Source organism: Oncorhynchus clarkii, chromosome 5 (assembly GCF_045791955.1).
Source record: "Oncorhynchus clarkii lewisi isolate Uvic-CL-2024 chromosome 5, UVic_Ocla_1.0, whole genome shotgun sequence".
Lineage (NCBI taxonomy): Eukaryota > Metazoa > Chordata > Actinopteri > Salmoniformes > Salmonidae > Oncorhynchus > Oncorhynchus clarkii.
Window position 1 is genome coordinate 61,644,521 of NC_092151.1, and position 21,626 is coordinate 61,666,146.

The following is a 21,626-nucleotide window of genomic DNA, read 5'->3' on the forward strand; positions in this document are numbered from 1 at the left end:
GCTGTCTGGGCCGGCAGCCTTGCAAGGGTTAACACGTTTAAATGTTTTACTCACGTTGGCCACGGAGAAGGAGAGCCCACAGGCTTTGGTAGTGGGTCGTGTCAGTGGCACTGCATTGTTCTCAAAGTGAGCAAAGTTGTTGTTTAATTTGTCTGGAAACAAGATGAAGGTGTCTGCGACGGGGCTGGTTTTCTTTTTGTAATCTGTGATTGACTGTAGGCCCTGCCACATACGTCTGGTTAGATGGTTAGAGGCCTGTAAGCACAGGAGAGCCACAGCCAACCACACCACTTACTTACCTTAACAAAGGCCTTTTTAAGGCCTATACTGTGTGCGCGCATGTGTACAATACATGTTTTCCTGCCTTTTCAGGACCAGAATGTCCTGACTAATCACCAGAATGTCCTGACAAAGTAGGAAAACAGGAAACATTCTGTAAAGCCAGGACTTTTTTCATGTCCTGAATTTGTTTTAAATGCTATTTTAGGATTAAGGGTTAGGTTTAGGGTTTGGGGTTAAGGTTAGGGATAAGTTTAGGGTTAAGGTGTAGGAGTTAGGAAAAATAGGATTTTGAATGGGAATACATTTTTGCTCCGCAAAAAGTCCTGAAAATTCACGAAAACAAAGCTGTGTGTATGTACACGAGTGAAAGCTGGGGAAATCAGCAGAGAGGAGGGAATGCTGAGCTCGGCTGTAACTGGCAGACTGTGAAATACGGATACTTTCTCTGGCAGAAATCTAAGTTGAGAGGAATAACTCTATAAGCAGCAGCATCCCTCTGCACGCACGCACGCACGCGCGCACAAGCACACACACACACTTTAGTTTGAGATAAAGAGGAGGAAGCTTTTTGTTGTGTGTCGCCGTGCTCATGTGTGGCGGTGAATGTCAGGTCAGACAGAAGGCTGTCAATCTGTCTCCTCTCTCTCAGTCAGTGAAGTATTTATGGTCTCTCGATGTCAGTGAGGTATTTATGGTCTCTCTCAATGTCAGTGAGGTATTTATGGTCTCTCGATGTCAGTGAGGTATTTATGGTCTCTCTCAATGTCAGTGAGGTATTTATGGTCTCTCGATGTCAGTGAGGTATTTATGGTCTCTCGATGTCAGTGAGGTATTTATGGTCTCTCGATGTCAGTGAGGTATTTATGGTCTCTCGATGTCAGTGAGGTATTTATGGTCTCTCTCAATGTCAGTGAGGTATTTATGGTCTCTCGATGTCAGTGATGTATTTATGGTCTCTCTCAATGTCAGTGAGGTATTTATGGTCTCTCTCGATGTCAGTGAGGTATTTATGGTCTCTCGATGTCAGTGCGGTATTTATGGTCTCTCTCGGTGTCAGTGAGGTATTTATGGTCTCTCTCGATGTCAGTGAGGTATTTATGATCTCTCTCGATGTCAGTGAGGTATTTATGGTCTCTCTCGATGTCAGCGGCAGACCTCAGAGTAATGGGGAGACTGTCACAAGGCATAGGCCTCACCCCACTGAGGGATCAGACAGTAGGCTACAGACAGCAGCAATTAAAGGGTAGCTCTGCCCCAGTCACGAGCTGGATGAAATAGTCACAAAACGTGTGTGGCTGTCAGTCAGCATGGACATTGTGAAGAACAGAGTATGAAATTAACTTTTTATTTTAAAGTTAGAAATGACCCATATGCATTTTTCCAATCTTAGTGATACAGCTCTAGTGTTTTGTGTTATAGTGTAGGCACTCACTCAAAGATTTACACTAACTATCCCAACTAGGCCTAGTTTCCTATGTTGCACAGGAATATGTATAGGCTACTTTAAAAAAAAGTTTCAAACCAAATACCCAACAAACAACCACCACGGTGTATTAACCTCCAGCTCTACCTCTGATACTAATCACACATTCAATGGCCCTTTTACAGAAAACATTCAGCGGTGACATTTTAGCCCAAATGCCACCCTACCCAGGGCTATCAGTGGCCTGTCTGTCCGTCCGTCTGTCCATCTGGTGCAGATGGCCCCATTGTTTTGAACATATCTTTCCTTTTCAAGTTCAAAAAGTTCACATATACATTATACATTATAAAACATGTCATGTTTTTGGAAGAGAAAGAGACAGAGGGAAAGAGAGAGAGAGAAATAAAGTAATTTCTTACAAACTATCCCTAAAAGGACAAAAATACTGTAAGTAATACAAATAATAATTACAGCAGTTTACCTCAATGTCATTGAATAGAATTAACACACACGTTCCTGTTTTTGTCTATACAGTTATTTGGCAGGGTACAACATGTCTTTAGTCGCAACCCGGCTGTTATAATTGACATTACATACACATTTTTCAGTCTCTGAGTCCTTTGACTTACAGTTGGCGGCTGTGGTTTGAGCCAAATTGGCCGTAGTCATTTTCTGTCCAATCACTAACAGTTCCCTTAACATGTACATTTGTTTTTTTATCATCCAGGTTACAAGGTACTGCTCCCAATACAATGAAAAGTGATTCCAGTGGTAACTAATGTCTAGGAGTGTCTTCACTACTTCTTTTTTAATGTTCTTCCAGAAGCCTTGTAAACTTTGGACAGTACCAGAAGATATGTGTGTGGTCTCCTATTGGTCAACAGCCCCCCCCCCAGCATACAATTTCAATATCAAGAAAGGTGTTCCAAAGTATCTCATTTTCACTTTCCAGTCAAACTAGTGCATTTGTGACTACTTTCACAAATTCTCTCCCATGATTGATCTTCCACCACCAAATTAATCTCTAGTTTCCATTTTCCTTTCACATCCTGCGTGTGAAACCATTTATATAACTGAGACACATATTTTTGGGCTATTTGACCTTCAATATGTTTATGAAATATTGCTCGACACTGAATGCCGATTTTTGTATGACCTCCCATTTCTTGTGTGTCATTAGGTTGTGTCTTATCTGGAAGTACCTAAACATGTCATTTGCAGGTAGACCATATTTGGTTTGGAGCGGAGTAAAAGATTTGTGAACATTCGCTTCAAAAAGCTGGTTAATTGACCCTTCGCTAAGCCCCACCCCCCTTGGTTACTGTTGCAACCTCAGACAGCATTTTCCCAGGAAGCCCAATTCCCCATTCAACCACTGGCGAAATGCCCTCACAATGATCTCAAACTGTGTTTCTAATACACAATGAAATTAAACAGACTACCCCTTGCTAATCAGGAAACTCTTGGGTAATGTTGTGGTGGATTGTTGCTTCACGGGAAAGGGAACCTGGTAAAATTATGTTTGTAGTATAGCTAGCCACTGAATGGCTCTGAATTCACTGTCAGCATGCAGTGAAAGCTATAAATATATTTGGAGCAAACTAGCTAGCAAGTGCTCTAAAATCATACCCTGATGTTGACAGAAAATGGGAGTTTTATTCATAACATTGCTAACTTAGCTAGCTAACATACAGTACCGGTCAAAAGTTTGGACACACCTACTCATTCAGGGTTTTCTTTATTTTTTAAATATATTTTCTACATTATAGAATAATAGTGAAGACATCGAAACTATGAAATAACACATATGGAATTATGTAGTAAACAAATCAAATTATATTTTATATTTGAGATTCTTCAAAGTAGCCACCCTTTGCCTTGATGACAGATTTGCACATTCTTGGCATTCTCTCAACCAGCTTCATCAGAAATGCTTTTTCAACAGTCTTGGAGTTCAAATAGCCCTTACAAAGCTGTCATCAAGGCAAAGGGTGGCTACTTTGAAGACTTAAGTATAAATATATACCGTACCAGTCAAAAGTTTGGACACCTACACCTTTTCTTTATTTGTATTATTTTCTAAATGGTAGAATAAGTGGAATGCCAAGAGTGTGGAAAGCTGTCAACGAGGCGAAGGGTGGCTACTTTGAAGAAACTCAAATATAAAATACTTTTTGATTTGTTTAACACTTTTTTGGTTACTACATGATTCCATATGTGTTATTTCATAGTTTTGATGTCTTCACTATTATTCTACAATGTATAAAATAATAAAATAAAGAAAAAATATTGAATGAGTAGTTGTGTCCAAACTTATGACTGGTACTGTACATTTTGAGAACATACGTTTTATTGAGTGGCTAGCAAGCTATTTAGTATTAGCAACGTTTGGTGGTCAATGATAATGAGAGCTAGCTAAGCAGCGGAGTTAGAAAACAATGTAACAAAAGTATAATTTTGTATTCGAAAAATACTTCAACAGGCTATGCATTTCAGGAATCACAAGGACAAGTACTTCTGGTACACTTAAATTATTTATCAATTTAAACATGTTTCTTTGGATGAAAACTCTCCGTTTTTGCCATAGCCCTCATTGGCTTTCATGCAATATAAACGTGAGCTTTTCCGAGGTGTTGGACTTGATGTCCGTTGCTATCCAGTTGCTGCTGTTGGTTCCCCGGAATTCTGGGGCTAACCAAAGGGTCAATTGTGATCAACCCTTTCTGCCATTATGGACTGCTGTCCATACCTTAAGAGTGTATCTTTTACATTCAGTCTTCAATCTAACCTTCCTCCAATGTAATGGGCCTAAAAACGGTAATGAAGGAAGGGTTATTCTCGGAAATGAATTGTGAGCTGTAGCCATTCACTCTAACCCTGGATATAGGGTTGGGTATCCATACTCTAATCCTTAATAACCAATGGAATGAATCCCATTCTCAAAAGTGTTTGTTCTAGGTAGAACTAATCAACAGTATGAAATGCCTTCTACGCATCTAGGCTGAGAAGCAAGGCTGTTGCAGAGAAGCATTGCTGTTTGTTGTCTACCCTTAGCCAGTGACTGAATGTTTAATACCCTACTAATATTGTTAGTAATTTGTCTGCCAAGTATAAAACCTGTCTGAACCGGGTTAATCAGTTTCCCTACTGTATATGTTTCTGAATTCTCTTAGTAAATTTCGGGTCCGTGGGGAGGAGACTACTATGCCTGAATGAGCTACACTGGGAAGGATCTTTACCTTCCTTGTGGATTACTGTTATGATAGACCATGTTTTGGGTGGGTCTTCCTTTGATAATGCATAGTTATATACTCTGCACAAAACCAGGCTAATATCCACAATGAAGGTCTTCACCTCAGTATCCATCTGTCCCCTGGTGATTTATTATTTTGCAATCTCTTGATGGCTTACTCAACCTCGTTCTCTATAACTGGCCGTGTCATTTCGGCCCAATCTTCCTGTGATCATTTTGTGAGATTTAGGTTAGACAAGAGGGTTCAAATGTTTTCTTGTTTATGGTCTTGTTCTGCTGAATCATTAAGGTCTTTATAATATGCTGCAAACACCTCCGCAATGTCACTTGGTTTTGAGACTTCTGCTTTAGAGAAGGGATTAATTATCTTAGGGACTACTCTGCTAGCCTGGGCTTTTCTTAGCTGGAAGGCTAACAACCAGCTGTCTCTATTAACCATCTCATAACATCTTTGATTAGTAAATCTAAATGTCCCTTCTGTTTTGTAAGTCAATAACTTACATAACTTTTGTTGACATTCATTCAACTTATGCAATGTATCATCTTCCCTTGTTTTTTTATGTTCTCGTTCAAGTCTCTTTAAACTATCCTCCAAACGCTGCTGTTTGTCAATACACTGCTTCTTTAATTTGGCAGACAAAGCAATTATCTTACCTCTTAATACCGCCTTTGCCCCTTCCCACAAAATGGATTGATGATACATCATTATTAAAAAAAAGAAGTAATCTTTCAAATGTTCATTGTAACTCTTGCTTTACAATATGTTATGTCAATATGGAGACAAAATTTAAAGTGCTTCTCCCTTCCTAGATGTATCTTTAGACATACTTGACTGGGGTCCGATATAGTTTTCAACGCTGCATTACTTTACTTTATGTAAATACTGCTTGGATATACAAAATAAGTATATTCTGGAGTAGCTGCCATGACCCTTTGAGAAAAAAATGGGTATTTTATTCTGAAATGCTTTGAACGCCAAGTATCAATAAGCCCCAGTTCATTCATCATGGCAGCCAGGGCTTTAGATTTCTTAGAATGTGGACTGTGCTCAGCAGGAAGTCGGTCAAGCTTGTAATTCTGTATGCAATTAAAAGTCCCCGCCAATAATAACCATCCCTTTTGCATTGTCCACGATTACAGTTGCGATATCTTTAAAGAACCCTGGGCAGTCCTCATTTTGAGGCATTCAAGTTCAGAATAGTAATTTATGTCCCCACTACCCTCATCTACCCTGATTATCCTTCAACACTTTATTCTTGGCAAAGCACACAGATCTATTAAATAAGATTGCAACACCTCTTTTTTCCCCACCATGAAAAGATGCACAAAATACTTGATCTACCCATTCTCTTCTTCATTTTTTAGTTAATTCTTTGTTAAATGGGTCTCCTTGAAATGTTCTACTGAACGTTTATATTATAACTAATACAATTAACTAGTCGTTTAATCTGTTGTTTTGCGTTGATACATAACTCCCTCCTCAACTTGTACTCCCCTCCCTCATCATATAAATCCATTAAAAAAAGTAATGTCTGTGAAGTAGAGAAACTCACTCCTATATGACCTCAATATGATGGTCAAGGACAAATGGAACATCGAACATAACCAAACAAAATCTGCCATAATTTGCAAATAAATTCATTAAAAATCCTACAATGTGATTTTTTGGATTTTTTCTCCTCATTTTGTCTGTCATAGTTGAAGTGTACCTATGATGAAAATTACAGGCCTCTCATCTTTTTAAGTGGGAGAACTTGCACAATTGGTGGCTGACTAAATACTTTTATCCCCCACTGTATGTGCACTGTATATTCATGTGTGGTATTGTATGACCTTTCCTGTCTGTCTGGAGTAAACACAGTCTGTGTGGATGCCATGATCCAAAAGAGTCAAATCCCCATCCTAGGAAGTTGCTGCTCAAACCCGGACTCCCACCACCCCACACACGACCCATTGAACTTATTATCAGTTTTAAATAAAAGTTATAGACTTGCTAACATACTATATATGTATACTATCTGTCGACAACGTTATACAATAATTAAACCAAATAAAGTGGCCTACATCTACATAGCAAATCAATGTGTTCATTACCTCAGTGTAAACACACATTGTAATGCATTTCAACGTCAACATTTCAAACGTCTTCCTGGATGAATGTCTTCAGATCCATATCTGACAGCACTATTCTGTCCCTGCCTCCTGCACCTGCCATCGGTCTCTCTCGGAATCTCTCTCCAGACGGTTTCTTTCGTCCATCCGTACCGTGATTCCCAACTCCCTCAGGGTCAGGATTGCATCCATCAAAAGTTCTGAAGGTCTTCGTGCCTGAGTTTAGTGTCATCCTCAGTTGGGCTGGGTATGGGCACTTCGCTTTTATGTTGTTCCCTCTCAGCTGTTTGATCACTTCTCGGACTCACATCCTTTTCTTCTGTAGGTCTGGGGAATAATCATGGTCAAAGTAGATTGTTTTCTCCTGAAATGTAACTTGCCTCTGCTCCCAGGCCTGGCGTAGAATCGTTTCTTTGACAGTAAAGTCCAGAAACCGCACTATACGGTGCTTCTGTATCTCTCAGCTTCGTAACCAGTGCCCTCACAAAGCTCATCATATCATTTATTTCAACGCATTCTGCTACCTGCTACCTCAGCATATTTTCCAAGTCGTCACACACCGTGGCTCTGTCCTCACCGGTCTCCTCTGGAATCTTTTGAACTGTCGTTATTTGTTGTTGTATCTACTTGACAAAGTCATTATTCAACTTTTCCTGCCACTTTGTTCAATATTTGCCACTCTTAATATATAGTACTATAGTAGTTAGTTACTTTTCCATTTGGGTCGCAGCTGCGTCTTCAAGCTGTTTTCCCGTTCACGACGTCACCAGAAACTCCCTTTAGTCCACTGTTAATACAATCCCAAAATGTTTTGCATGTCAGCAGTCAAGTTAAGATATAGGATTTTCAAGACGCAAAGTGTCACTTGCCACATCATCCTGATGATGTGCTTGCTGTCGCTGAACGGATCAGGATGTGACCAATCAAAAGTGGTAAACATGTCTTGTATACTGTTTTTATACAGGGTGTACATGTCAAAGTCTCTAAAGCAAGTTGGAGATGAGTGGAGAGAAAAAAAGTGAGCCCTGCGAAGATACCGATGGATGACAGGGTTGGGGTCGATTCCATCTAAATACCAGTCAAGTCAGGAATGTAACAACTTTCCCCTATGGAGAAATCCCATGTCCAATGCAACTGACAGGAATAATAAACTGAATTGATCCCAACTCTGATAGTGTTAGAAGGGTCTGGAGGGAGAGGAACTTACTCTTTAGAGTCGTGGGTGATCTGGAGACTCAGGTACTGGATGGTGGCCTTCAGCTGCAGGAGACATAGGGGGGGGGGGGGACATGAATGAGTCAGGTAGGTTTGATGATGTCATTTCGGTCAATGAAATGGTGGAGGTTGGGAGAGGGGACTGGATTAGTATTAGACATTCTGTAAACAAACACAAAGCAAACAGGGAAAACTTCTAACACCCAAAGCAGTCCTTCTGTTTGACATTTCTAACACATTGATGGAAAATCAAATGAATGTGGAATCCATTCTTATTGAAAGCCTCTGATTGACCTACAAGTGCTACCCATTGATTCCCAGCCCACCTGCCACAGAAATGACAATAGAACACAATACATTAATGACTGGTAAAACCTGACTTGAGCCAACATACAAGCGTACTGTGACATGCTAACAAACAGTAATTGTCTCCTAGGACACTAGTTTCCAACCTGTGAGTCAATTATAATAAATCAAAAAAGGGATCAAAATATCAATTGTCTTCCAAAAGTAATAACAGTTGGGAGCATCTAGATGTTAGAAACTGTCAAACAAAAATCCATCAGTAATAATAGGCATTTCATGTGTTACATTCACTGATAGAATTGACTAAGATATTTTATGTAAAAAATGGTGGTCCTCAAGAGCTTTTGACAGTTATTTGGTGGTCCCCGGAAAGGAACAGGTTGGGAACCGTAGTCCTAGAAATAAACCTGACTAGTGCTCAAATCTCAACAACAGCTACTGACAGAGCAGACACACTAACTACTATAGGTTATGCCACAGAAGAGAGTTTGGCCAGGCTGAGGTGAATAATGGAGCCCATCATTTTGGCCCTGTAAGAGCTGTAAGGGAAGCCATTTTGTCACGAATGTGAGTGACTGCTCTCCACATTGGCCCTATCACTGTCACGCCCCTGAGTGCCTCAATCACATTACAGCTCAGATTAGTTTCTCCCTTTCTTTCTCACACACACACACACACACACACACACACACACACACACACACACACACACACACACACACACACACACACACACACACACACACACACACACACACACACACACACACACACACACACACACACACACACACACACACAGAGAGAGCAGTAGAGGAGAGAGGTTCCCTGCTCAAGGTGACACTGCATTGAGCCGGGACAGAGAGAAGACAGAGAAACATGAGAGAGACAAGCAGCACACAGCCGAGGGACATCTGAAGTGCTGAGGATAGCTTGAGAGCTGGAGCTTGGGTGGAGTGTGTGTGCTGGCCATGAGGTAAATTGAGATGCAGTCCTGTGGGTGGTCATCAATCACTATGATTTATAAATCTATTAGACCCCATTAATAGAATAACCACTTAATGTAGGAGAGATGAGAGAAAGAGAGTGAGAGGGGGGTCAGAAAAAGAGAGAGAGAATGACATAGAGAGAATTAGGGGTGAGAGAGACAAGGAGAGTGAAGAGACACCTTGCTCACTCACCTCGCTCATTAGTTATTCTGCCCTGCAATTCCTCTACAGCAGAGCTTCCAAAGGGGTGCACAATTTTGTTTTCGCTTTAGCACTACACACCTGATTCAAATAATCAACTCATCAAGCCTTTGGACCTAGGTCGGAGTGGAATCAGGTGTGTAGAGCTAGGGCCCTCCTTCGGGTCCCAGGAGCAGGATTAAGAAACACGGCTCTACAGAGACAGTAGAAATAAAGAACAGAACAGTCTTTTATACTCAGGTTGAAGGTGAAGCGAAGTGATAAGACTAGCAGTGAATGGGAACCTCTACCCAAACAGGCTCTCTACGATAATAGAGTACCCTGATATAGACATAAATGGACATAACTTGAAAGGATCAGGTCAGGCCTGGGGAACTCCAGTCCTTGGTGACACACTTTTGCCCCAGCTAACACATCTGACTTGAATAAACCACTAATCATGATCTTTGGTTTAGAATGCAATTACTTTAAATCAGCTGTGTTTGCTAGGGATGGGGAAAAAGTGTGACAGCACTCCAGCCTCCGAGGACTGGAGTTGCCCATCCCTGGATCAGGTCATCATCATTGTAGCAGTATATCTCCTTCATCTAAGAAAGACCTTCGTTATGGGTCAAAATGATGCCCATCTAAGAAAATAACATTTTGTGGCTCGGAATCAAATAGGATTCACTACTTTCACTCCTACATCTAGCCATACCAAGGCAGCCAGGGCAGTCCTCCCACTGATACACCCTGGCAGTAGGCCTGTGTGATGAAAACATCTATCAACAACCAGATAAGACTGGCTTCAGACAGCAGACACTACTGCACATCATAGCACACATTACATGAACACCGCTGGTTCTGGAAAAGAATGAATGTCTGTCTGCCCGCCACAAGTGAAGAGAACCATTCATTCGTCTGGAACTCCTGACTAACTGAAAGCTCTCCAAATGAAGTGCTCTCACTGACACTGGTTCACTTAAAAGTAAATCATCAAAAGCACTGAGAACACTTAAAGACATGCTCCGGAACTTTGGCGACTAAGTATTTTTAAACCTCCCGCTTTGGGCTAAATGTGTCAATGTGTAGTTCATACAAACATCATTTTTTGTAGAATTACTGTCTTACCTAAATTAGCCACAAAATCCTTAGTTTGAAAACAGTTTTTCTGGAAGATGGGCTGTGCCACTTTCCCTACATTTCCCCCCACATGGGGCAGCCCCCTAGAAATTCAAGTTCTAGCCAATAAGCTTCAGTCCCTTGCCATTTGAATGACAGCTAGCAAGTTGAACACACAGCAGAGCGAGAGAAAGAGCAATGACGTGGTGCACATATCTGCACATATGTGACTTAGTACGCACATTTCTGGGACCAGTTTTGGCTCGTGACCTCTACTTTCAGAACTACTGGATAAAAATAATACAAAAGGTGAGTTGGGAATCTCTTTAAAACACTTAAATCCTTCACCCAGACTGTAGTGTCTCTAACTGAATGCGGTTCATTCATGCTTCTAGTTTAGAACCAGAGGAGAAAAGTGTCTGCAACTGCTTTCATGAATGGAAATGTGCTGCAAAAGCCTGTGTGCTATTCATTAGTGGAACCCGTAGTGAAACATTTTGCAACAGAAAATAAGAATTTGTTATTGGACAGGTTCAGATAGTGCCATCCTGTTTCTACCCGTTTTCTTCCATTTTGTGCCTAATGAGGTCAGTTCTTTATGCTAAATTAAAAATAGATAAATCAGGAATTAGGACTTCTGGAGATAAATCCAATCCCACAGTGACAAGCCTTCATGCAGGGTAGCAGCTCTCTTGATTTACCCAGCAAGCTGCCTCCTCTCCTGTCAATGGCTCCAGGGCACATTGATTTATTACAGAAACAACCAAACAGGTTGAAAATAGACACACACAGACACACAGGGCGATACATTCCCATCAGCATGTGCCATGTAGTGCGATCTCATCCATCAGCCCTCTAGGAGGAGTTGAAGGAAAGATGTGTCTATCACTGTGGCAGAAAGTCCTTCCGATCTCCCCATGTCCTCAGGGATACATTTAGGGAGAAAGGAAGAGGTAATGATGGAAGGATCTGGGGTTAACTCACACTACTCTATTGTACGTAGGGGCAGCAGGTAGCCTAGCAGTTAGAGCGTTTGGCTAGTAACCAAAATGTTGCTGGTTCGATTCCCCGAACCGACTAGGTGAAAAATCTGCCGATGTGCCCTTGAGCAAGGAACTTAAACCTAATTGCTCCTGTAACTTACTTAAAATGTCTTATGTATCTTCCATATCCTTATTGAGTTTGCATAAAATTGGAATTAAAAGGTAGGCGTAGCGAAATTACGCTGCCATAATTAGAGCTGCAGTTATCGAAATGCAAGACATCACTCTCACAAATCCAATCGTATTTGTCACATGCGCCGAATACAACTTGTGTAGACTTGAAATGCTTGCTTACGAGCCCATCCCAACGATGCAGAGTTTAAGAATAAAAATTGTAACAAGAGAAATAAAATAAAATACACAAGAATGAAGCTATATACAGGGACTACCAGTACCAGATCAATGTGCAGAGGTATTTGAGGTAGATATGTACATAAAGGCAGGGTAAAGTGATTAGGCATCAGGATAGATAATAATAGGTGTAAAATAAAGAACAGAATAGAAGCAGCAAATGTTGAGTGTAAAAGTGTGTGTGTGTGTATGTTTGTGTTGTGAATGTGTGGGAGTGTCAATGTATACAGTGTGTATACAGTGCATTTGGAAAGAATTCAGACTCCTTGACTTTTTCCACATTTTGTTACATTACAGCCTTATTCTAGAAAGGATACAATTGTTTTTTCCCCTCATCAATCTACACACAATACCCCATAATGACAAAGTGAAAACAGGTTTGTAGACATTTTTGCACATTTATTAAAAATAAAAAACAAATACCTTACTCATAAGTATTCCGACCCTTTGCCATGAGACTCGAAATTGCGCTCAGGCGCATCCTGTTTTCATTGATCATCTACAACTTGGAGTCCACCTGTGGTAAATTCTATTGATTGGACATGCTTTGGAAAGGCACACACCTGTCTGTATAAGGTCCCACAGTTGACAGTGCATATCAGAGCAAAAAACAAGCCATGAGGTCGAAGGAATTGTCCGTAGAGCTCCGAGACAGGATTTTGTTGAGGCACTGATCTGGGGACGGGTACCAAAACATTTCTGCAGCATTGAAGATCCCCAAGAACACAGTGGCCTCCATCATTCTTAAATGGAAGAAGTTTGGAACCACCAACTCTTCCTAGAGCTGGCTGCCCGGCCAAACTGAACAATCGGGAGAGAAGGGCCTTGGGTCAGGGAGGTGACCAAGAATCCGATGGTCACTCTGACAGAGCTTCAGGTTTTCTATGTGGAGATGGGAGAACCTTCCAGAAGGACAACCATCTCTGTAGCACTCCACCAATCCATCAGGCCTTTATGGTAGAGTGGCCAGATAAAAGCCACTCCTCAGTAAAAGGCACATGACAGCCCGCTTGGAGTTTGGCAAAAGGCACCTAAAGAAACAAGATTCTCTGGTCTGATGAACCCAAGATTGAACTCTTTGGCCTGAATGCCAAGCGTCACGTCTGGAGGAAACCTGGCACCATCCCTACGGTGAAGCATGGTGGTGGCAGCATCGTGATGCGGGGATGTTTTTTTTGTTAGGATTGAGGGAAATGAACGAAGCAAGGTACAGAGAGATTGCTGATGAAAACCTTCTCCAGGAAACTCAGGACCTCAGACCGGGGCTAAGGTTCCCCTTCCAACAGGACAACGACCCTAAGCATACAGCCAAGACAACGCAGGAGTGGCTTTGGGGACAAGTCTCTGAATGGCCTTGAGTGTCCCAGCCAGAGCCCGGTCTTGAACCCGATTGAACATCTGTGGAGAGACCTGAAAATAACAGTGCTGCGACGCTCCACATCCAACCTGACAGAGATTGAGAGGATCTGCAGAGAAGAATGGGAGAAACTCTCCAAATAAGGTGTGCCAAGCTTTTAGCGTCATACCCAAGAAGACGTGAGGCTGTAATCGCTGCCAAAAGTGCTTCAACAAAGTACTAAGTTAAGGTTCTGAATACCTACCTAAATGTAATATTTCCATTTTTTTCTGTGTAATAAATTTTCAAAAATGTCTAAAAACCTTTTTTTTGCTTTGTCATTTTGGGATGTTGTGTGTAGATTAAAAAATATATATATTTTAGAATAAGGCTGTAACGTAAGAAAATGTGGAAAAAGTCAAGGGGTCTGAATACTTTCCAAATGCACTGTCTATATAGTCTAGTGAATGTGCGTAGGGTATGTGCAAGATAGAGTCAGTGCAGATAGTCAGTTAATGGTACCCAAACCACTTAGTAGTCTGGCTATTTAGCAGGCTTGTGGGAAGAAGAGGTCTCAGAGCCTGTTGGTACGAGAGACGATGCTCCGGTAAGATTTGCTCACATCGGCCACAGACAGTGAGATCACACAGTCATCCGAAAAAACATGGGCTTTCACGCAAGGCACAGTGTGATATTTAGCTCATTTGGGAGTTCTGCATCGGTGGGTAACTCACGGCTTGGTTTCCGTTTGTAATCCGTTATCGTGTGCAATCCCTGCCACACATAATATTGCAGCTTTTCAAGTCTCTCTGATAGGAGACTCTCGAACAAAGCTATTCTTGAGTGACTGAACATTTGCCAATAGAACGCTGAGGAGTGCCGTTCAGTTCTCTTCGCCTCAATTTTACCAGGATTCCATCTCGCCGGTGGCGTTTTGGTAGCTTATGAAACAAAGGAATAGGGTTGAACAGTGGAATAGCTGAGTCGTGGAACAGTGAAACAGCTGTCGTTATAATGTCCAGAAGTACTTGGTGGTCATTATGCGATGATAGTATGAACTTTCTGTACAAAAGAAATCAACATAAACACGATAAAAGTCACTAAATAACAAAGTTGGGTTGGAGCTCGTAAGATGTCGCCCTTCAGTGTGGGAGCCACGGGACCAAAACAGCAGAGAAGTTGAGCCTCGTGTTGTTTACTTTCTGCATATATGTCATATCGCTGAGTCTACCTTTAAAATCTTGATCATTGTAATTTTCCCTAGGAATGGATCTGCAATATATCTTTGAAGAGAGAGATTTTAATTTATGTCTTGATTTGTACACTATACCCACATCATTATATCTGCACCAGTTTTGCCAGCCTAGCCCAATCCATAGCTTATGATGAATTTGCCCTTGATACTGTGCAACATTCTCTCCATAGAGAATAGTCCCAACTCACCTGAGAGTTACTCTATTAGACAGCACTAGATAAAACAGTCATAAGTATCAGTGAAGAAGCAGCATTGTGCCGGAAGTGGGAGGATTCCCATCACATTACGACTCTGTTGTGGCACTTCCTACCACAACCATCATCAGTCCATGTCTAGCCCAGCCCTGCCTCCAGCCCAATGAGCCAACCACTCTACGCTAACCTGAGCATTCCTGGCCCCTCTATCTCGCGCCAACTCTCTACCACGCTCCCCCCAGCTGTCACTCACTCACCTTATTGATCACTGTGGTCAGACAGTCCACAGATGAAGTACAACACAATTATTCACCCCCCCCCCCTGGAGAGACCTACCAAATTCCCACTGACCTTTTCCTCTCCTCCCCTCCATCCCTCCCTTCTGCTTCTTTTATCCATTACCTCCAGGGTGTCCTTGAAACTCCATCAGCATTGATTAGTTCACCCCAAAACCGAGGGGAGTTGCTGGCTTTGGTTCTCGGGGAGTGAGGGAGAGGAGTTGTCAACATTTGGAGAAGTGCGGTATCATGGAATTAGAATAACTCATTCTGATTCTGTGTATGGTACAGTGCATATTCCACTAGCATACTCATCGTGACTACAGCAGCTAGCATGTTTCATCAAGACAAGGGGTTAGGATTGGAAAGGAAATCTTAAGTAGGCCTCCACACAGCAGGCAAAATAGAGTGTAGAAAGACTGGAGAGTTGTCTTTAAACCCCAACATAAAGTGTTTTTAACAGTGGGACCCCCGATCCTTTGGGTTTCCACCAGCAAGGTTAGTTGAGGATACGGCGTAGATGGATTCCCTCTAGGGAAAAGACCCTTAATGGAAGAGTTTCAACTCAACATAGATCCACTGTCTGTCTCTCTGGGTAATAAAAGCATGGAGTAACCCCATAATCCACCACTCCTCTCCCCGGTGAAATCCACTTCTCCAGTTTCACTTACGTAACTCAGCCAGCGAGGGTGGAAAGGAGAAAAATCTTCGCCCAGGCAAAAGTGACCCCTAATCTGATTAGTTGCCTACAATCCCGTTAGCAGCCATATTGATGCATGTCCACGCTGCTCGCAGCTTGCTACTGTCATTTCCTCCAACCTATCATCAGCACTGGGCCACCTTCCCTCCATCCGCCACTGACTGATTATGGGACGCTTCTCTCCCTTCTCTTCCTGCTTATTTGTGTACTGGTTGTTCCGGGTGCTTCATCTTCTCCCATATTGTCTACTCTAATTAATGCTCCACAGAGTCCATTTATGAAAGGAAAAAAAGATTGAATCAAGTATGGTGGAATATTAGGGAGAAAAGGTGACCTTTGTAGTGTTTATTTCTGTTGGCCCCATGATGCAAGTAGATGGAGAGGGAATAGAAGTATGTAGGGTATATAACACGAAGTGTGGGAATAATAGTGTAAGGGTGAGTTACATTCGTCTTGGTAGTGTGTGTGGGTGTATGTTTGAGGGTGTTATTACTTACAAAGCAGACTATGATACACACATTGCATCGGCAGCTAAATATATGATTCACACTACAGAAACAAATCACGTCTACAGAGAAACAAATCACGTCTACAGAGAGAGAGAGAGAGAGAGAGAGACAGAGACAGAGGCAGAGAGGGACAGAGACAGAGGCAGAGAGACAGAGAGAGACAGAGAGAGAGAGAGAGAGCCCTCCAGAGGCCTGCCATCTGTCACCTCTGCTCCCCAGCACCTGCTGATGAGGTCCAGCTAGCCCAGCGCATCACCGCTGCTTGATACCACACTACCAGAGCACGCTGGGCTAGCTGACAGACCTGCTTAGGATGTCTGTCTGCTCTCCGTTAGTGCTGAATGCCAGACACGTAAGCAGCACAGCACACACGCAGCTTCACACACACAAACGGATCCACACAACCACATACACACACCAATTTTTGGTTATAACGGGGACAGTAACATCAGTAATCTCAAAAAAAAAAAAAAAAAAAAACTTTAACCCATTAACCCAGAGCAGCCAACAAGTCCTAAGCTCTGTCTAAACGGGGGGGGGGTTCTACTAAGCTATATGGAATGCCAAGGATCATTTTGCTATTTGATTTTGAATTTTAAAAGACCCCTTTAAGTATCAACAATAATAGTGAAGACATCAAAACTATGATATAATACATATGGAATCATGTAGTAACCAAAAAACTGTTAAACAAATCAAAATATATTTTATATTTGAGATTCTTCAAAGTAGCCACCCTTTGCCTGTATGACAGCTTTGAACACTCTTGGCACTCTCTCAACCAGCATCATGAGTTAGTCACCTGGAATGCATCTCAATTAACAGCAGTTGAATTAATTACAAGTTCATTTGTGGAATTTCTTTCTTTCTTAATGCTTTTGAGCCAATCAGTTGTATTGTGACAAGGTAGGGGTGGTATACAGAAGATGTGGTATACATTTTCTGGATGGTATACAGAAGATAGATCTATTTGTTAAAATACCAAGTCCATATTATGGCAAGAACAGCTCATAAGCAAAGAAAAATGACAGTCCATCATTATCTTAAGACATGAAGGTCAGTCAATCCAGAAAATGTCAAGAACTTTGAAAGTTTCTTCAAGTGCAGTCGCAAAAACCAACAAGCACTATGATGAAACTGGCTCTCATGAGGACCGCCACAGGAAAGGAAAACACAGAGTCACCTCTGCTGCATAGGATAAGTTCATTTGAGTTACCAGCCTCAGAAATTGGCAATTAACTGCCCCTCAGACTGCAGCCCAAAAAATTGCTTCACAGAGTTCAAGTAACAGACACATCTCAACATCAACTATTCAGAGAAGACTGCGTGAATCAGGCCTTCATGGTCGAATTGCTGCAAAGAAACCAATAGTAAAGGACACCAATAATAAGAAGAGACTTGCTTGGGCCAAGAAACATGAGCAATGGACATTAGACCGGTGTGAATCTGTCCTTTGGTCTGATGAGTCCAAATGTCAGATTTTTAGTTCCAACAGCCGTGTCTTTGAGATGCAGAATAGCTGAATGGATGATCTCCGCATGTGTGGTTCCCACCATGAGGAGGTGTGATGGAGTGGGGGTGCTTTGCTGATGACACTGTTGGTGATTTATTTAGAATTTAAGGCACACTTAACCAACATGGCTACCACTGCATTCTGTAGTGATATGCCTTCCCCATCTGGTTTGCGCTTAGTGGGACTATCATTTGTTTTTCAAAAGGACAATGACCCAAAACACACATCCAGGCTGTATAAGGGCTATTTGACCAAAAAGGAGAGTGATGAAGTGCTGCATCAGATGACATGGCCTCCACAATCATTTGTCCTCAACCCAATTGAGATGGTTTGGGATGAGTTTGACCGCAGAGTGAAGGAAGAGCAGCCAACAAGTTCTCAGCATATGTGGGAACTCCTTGAAGACTGTTGGAAAAGCATTCCAGGTGACTACCTCATGAAGCTGGTTGAGAGAATGCCAAGAGTGTGCAAAGCTATCATCAAGGCAAAGGGTGGTTACTTTGAAGAATCCAAAATATATTTTGATTTGTTAAAACACTTACTTGGTTATTACTACATGATTCCATATGTGTTATTCCATAGTTTTGATGTCTTCACTATTATTCTGCAATGTGGAAAATAGTAAAAATAAAGAAAAACCCTTGAATGATTAGGTGTGTCCAAACTATTGACTGGTACTGTATTTCCATACATTTTCCCCCACAGATACCGGGGGACCTTCAGACGAGTCTTGAGGCCTGTGGGCATCCTAGAGCAAAACGGAGAACACCATAGCGTTCATGAGTCACATATTTCCATAGAGGAAATAATAGATTATAGGCAAACCGTTCAGAGCTACCGTACAAACCGTTCGGAGCTACAGATGATTTTGTGAAAAGACCGATTTTCGGGATGTCTCATGGTCTGACAAACACCGCTCTAGCTCTGTCAGCTTTCACCGCAGATGCAGAAGTGCAACATTGGTGGATTGAGACGCATCCAATGCAAAAAAAACATCTCTCTAGCTTAAACTAACACATTTTTATGGGGATTTTTTTATTATCATGCTAATTGGATTTCCGCAGGTGCGTGGACATTGACTCTAGGGGGTTAAAGGGCAAATCCACCAGTTTTCAACCTCATATTCATCATCTCCAGCATTTCTATGCTCTGTGGTTAAAAACATGATGAAGAAAAGTCCTAAAAAATGCTTCTTTGTGACATCACAGGATAGGATTAAAAGTAAAGAACAATGATTTTCAAAACATGCAACGAGGTTCTAGCCCAAGTGAGAGTATTTCCTTGCTCCCCACACCACCCTGAATCTCATAGTGTTTAAAAAAAAAACATTTAATCTGTGTTAAATGTTTGATGTCAACAGGTAGACATTTTTTACTTTAAAAATGTATCTACAAAACGTAGAAATGCGACGTTTTCATATATGCTGACACTGGTATTGTGATGGAGAGAATGAAAATGAGGAAGAAAAGTGGTGGAGCTGCCCTTTAAGGAAAATGTTTGTATATATTTCTTCATTTGAAATGTTTATGTTTAGCTCACATAATATAATGTCAAAGAATGCATTAAAAGTGTCTGTAATAGAATAAAATAGGCAAAAAGACAATAAGAGGGACATGTAGACAATAAATGGATTTATATAGCTTCCAAAATATTTTTTACAACGGTGGGGGAGTACCAAGATGGAGGCCCGGTGGCTTCAACACAGCGCCCCCATCAGTCATCCTTACAAATCTTTGGGTAGAACATTCCATACAAATGCGCACACACTACACACACAGATTGCTGGGGAAGAGCACCTTCAGCTGAACCCAGGTTGGACAGAGACGGTTCACATCAATACACTGTATTATTATAATGAAGCCATAGACTTACAAATGCAATTGCAAGTCCTAGAAGCTTTTCCATTTCAGGTACTGCACTCAAAAAGCTTTTCAATCCCAAACCTTGCATTCAATGCACACTCAAATACACTGACTGTACTACAATATATCCAAGAAAGCACATTGCTTCTACTTAAGAATTGGCACATCAATTACAATCTCTGGCAGTCCTTTATCCAAGAAAATTGAAGGATATGGACCTTAACATGAACTCCAGGGCTACTGTCTGTATCCTTACACTCCAGTAGTAGAGGCGCTGCAGGAAATCTGTGCTGTGGTGTCCTGGCTATAAGAGGACTGTGGTGGTGCGGATCTGAGGCGGTGTCCTGTCTTTAAGATTATTCATGGAATCCAGGCTGGTTCTGCATGAATCTGGCCAGGCACCGTGACATTTTCAAACAGGGAACTGGAACCCCTACTGAGCAAATCCAGAGAGAGACAGAGAGAGCGCAAGTGCTAAAGAGAGAGAGCAGCAGCACTGCTATCAGTATATAACTAGCCCATCAATGGTCAGTAAAGGTGAAGGAGCATGACACTCTAAATCCACTCTGAAATTCTGCCACTGTTTAACATGTAAACCTGACTGGGCAAAGTAGGCTGTGGGGGGTAGATGGAATGGAGGAGTTATTGACAAGGGAAGACAATATTTAATTTAGCCCTCCCAGCCCCATGCTTGGCAATAGGGCACAATGACAAACAGCTAGCTCAAAGACAATCCAATTGTAAGGGCCGGGGCCTTCATACCCAGTTAGGTAGAGGCAAAACAGGGTAGCGTTCAACCACATTTATTTTTTTCTATTTGTAGTGGTGCAAATAATGTGTCAATGATAGACGTGACGATAGTATACAGTGCACTCGGAAAGTATTCAGACCCCTTCCCTTTTCCACATTTTGGAATAAATGTATTTTATCCTCATCAAAGCGAAACAGGTTTTTAGATTTATTTTTTAGAAATACCTTAGTAACATAAGTATTCAGACCCGATGCTATTAGATTAGAAATTGAGCTCAGATGCATCCTGTTTCCATTCATCATCCTTGAGATGTTTCGACAACTTGATTGGAGCCCACCTGTGGTAAACTCAATTGATAGGACATGATTTGGAAAGGCACACACCTGTCTGTACAAGGTCCCACAGTTGACAGTGGATGTCAGAGCAATAACAAAGCCATGAGGTCGAAGGAATTGTCCATAGAGTTCCAAGACAGGATTGTGTCGAGGCACAGATTTGGGGAAGGGTACCAAAAAATGTTTGCAGAATTGAAGGTCCCCAAGAACACAGTGACCTCCATCATTCTTAAATGGAAGAAGTTTGGAACCACCTAGACTCTTCCTAGAGCTGGCTCCCCAGCCAAACTGAGCAATTGGGGAGAAGGGCCTTGGTCAGAGAGAACCCGATAGTCACTCTGACAGAACTCCAGAGTTCCTCTGTGGAGATGGGAGAACCTTCCAAAAGGACAACCATCTCTGCAGCACTCCACCAATCAGGCCTTTATGGTAGAGTGTCCAGATGGAAGCCACTCCTCAGTAAAAGGCACATGACAGCCCACTTGGAGTTTGCTAAACGGCACCTAAAGGACTCTCAGACCATAAGAAAAAAGATAAATTGTTCTGATGAAAACAAGATTTAACTATTTGGCCTGAATGCCAAGTGTCACGTCAGGAGAAAACCTGGCACCATCACT

The 21,626-nt window shown here is 41.8% G+C and overlaps 1 protein-coding gene across 1 annotated transcript in view; it reads right to left on the reverse strand.

The window, feature by feature from the left end:
* Window positions 1-21,626, reverse strand: part of LOC139409155 (DNA-directed RNA polymerase, mitochondrial-like) — a 95,159-nt gene that overhangs the window by 11,309 nt on the left and 62,224 nt on the right. Inside the window, exon 16 of the mRNA XM_071153926.1 lies at window positions 8,278-8,330. Within this exon, the coding sequence (XP_071010027.1) occupies window positions 8,278-8,330 (53 nt within the window). The remainder of the gene's footprint in view (window positions 1-8,277; window positions 8,331-21,626) is intronic.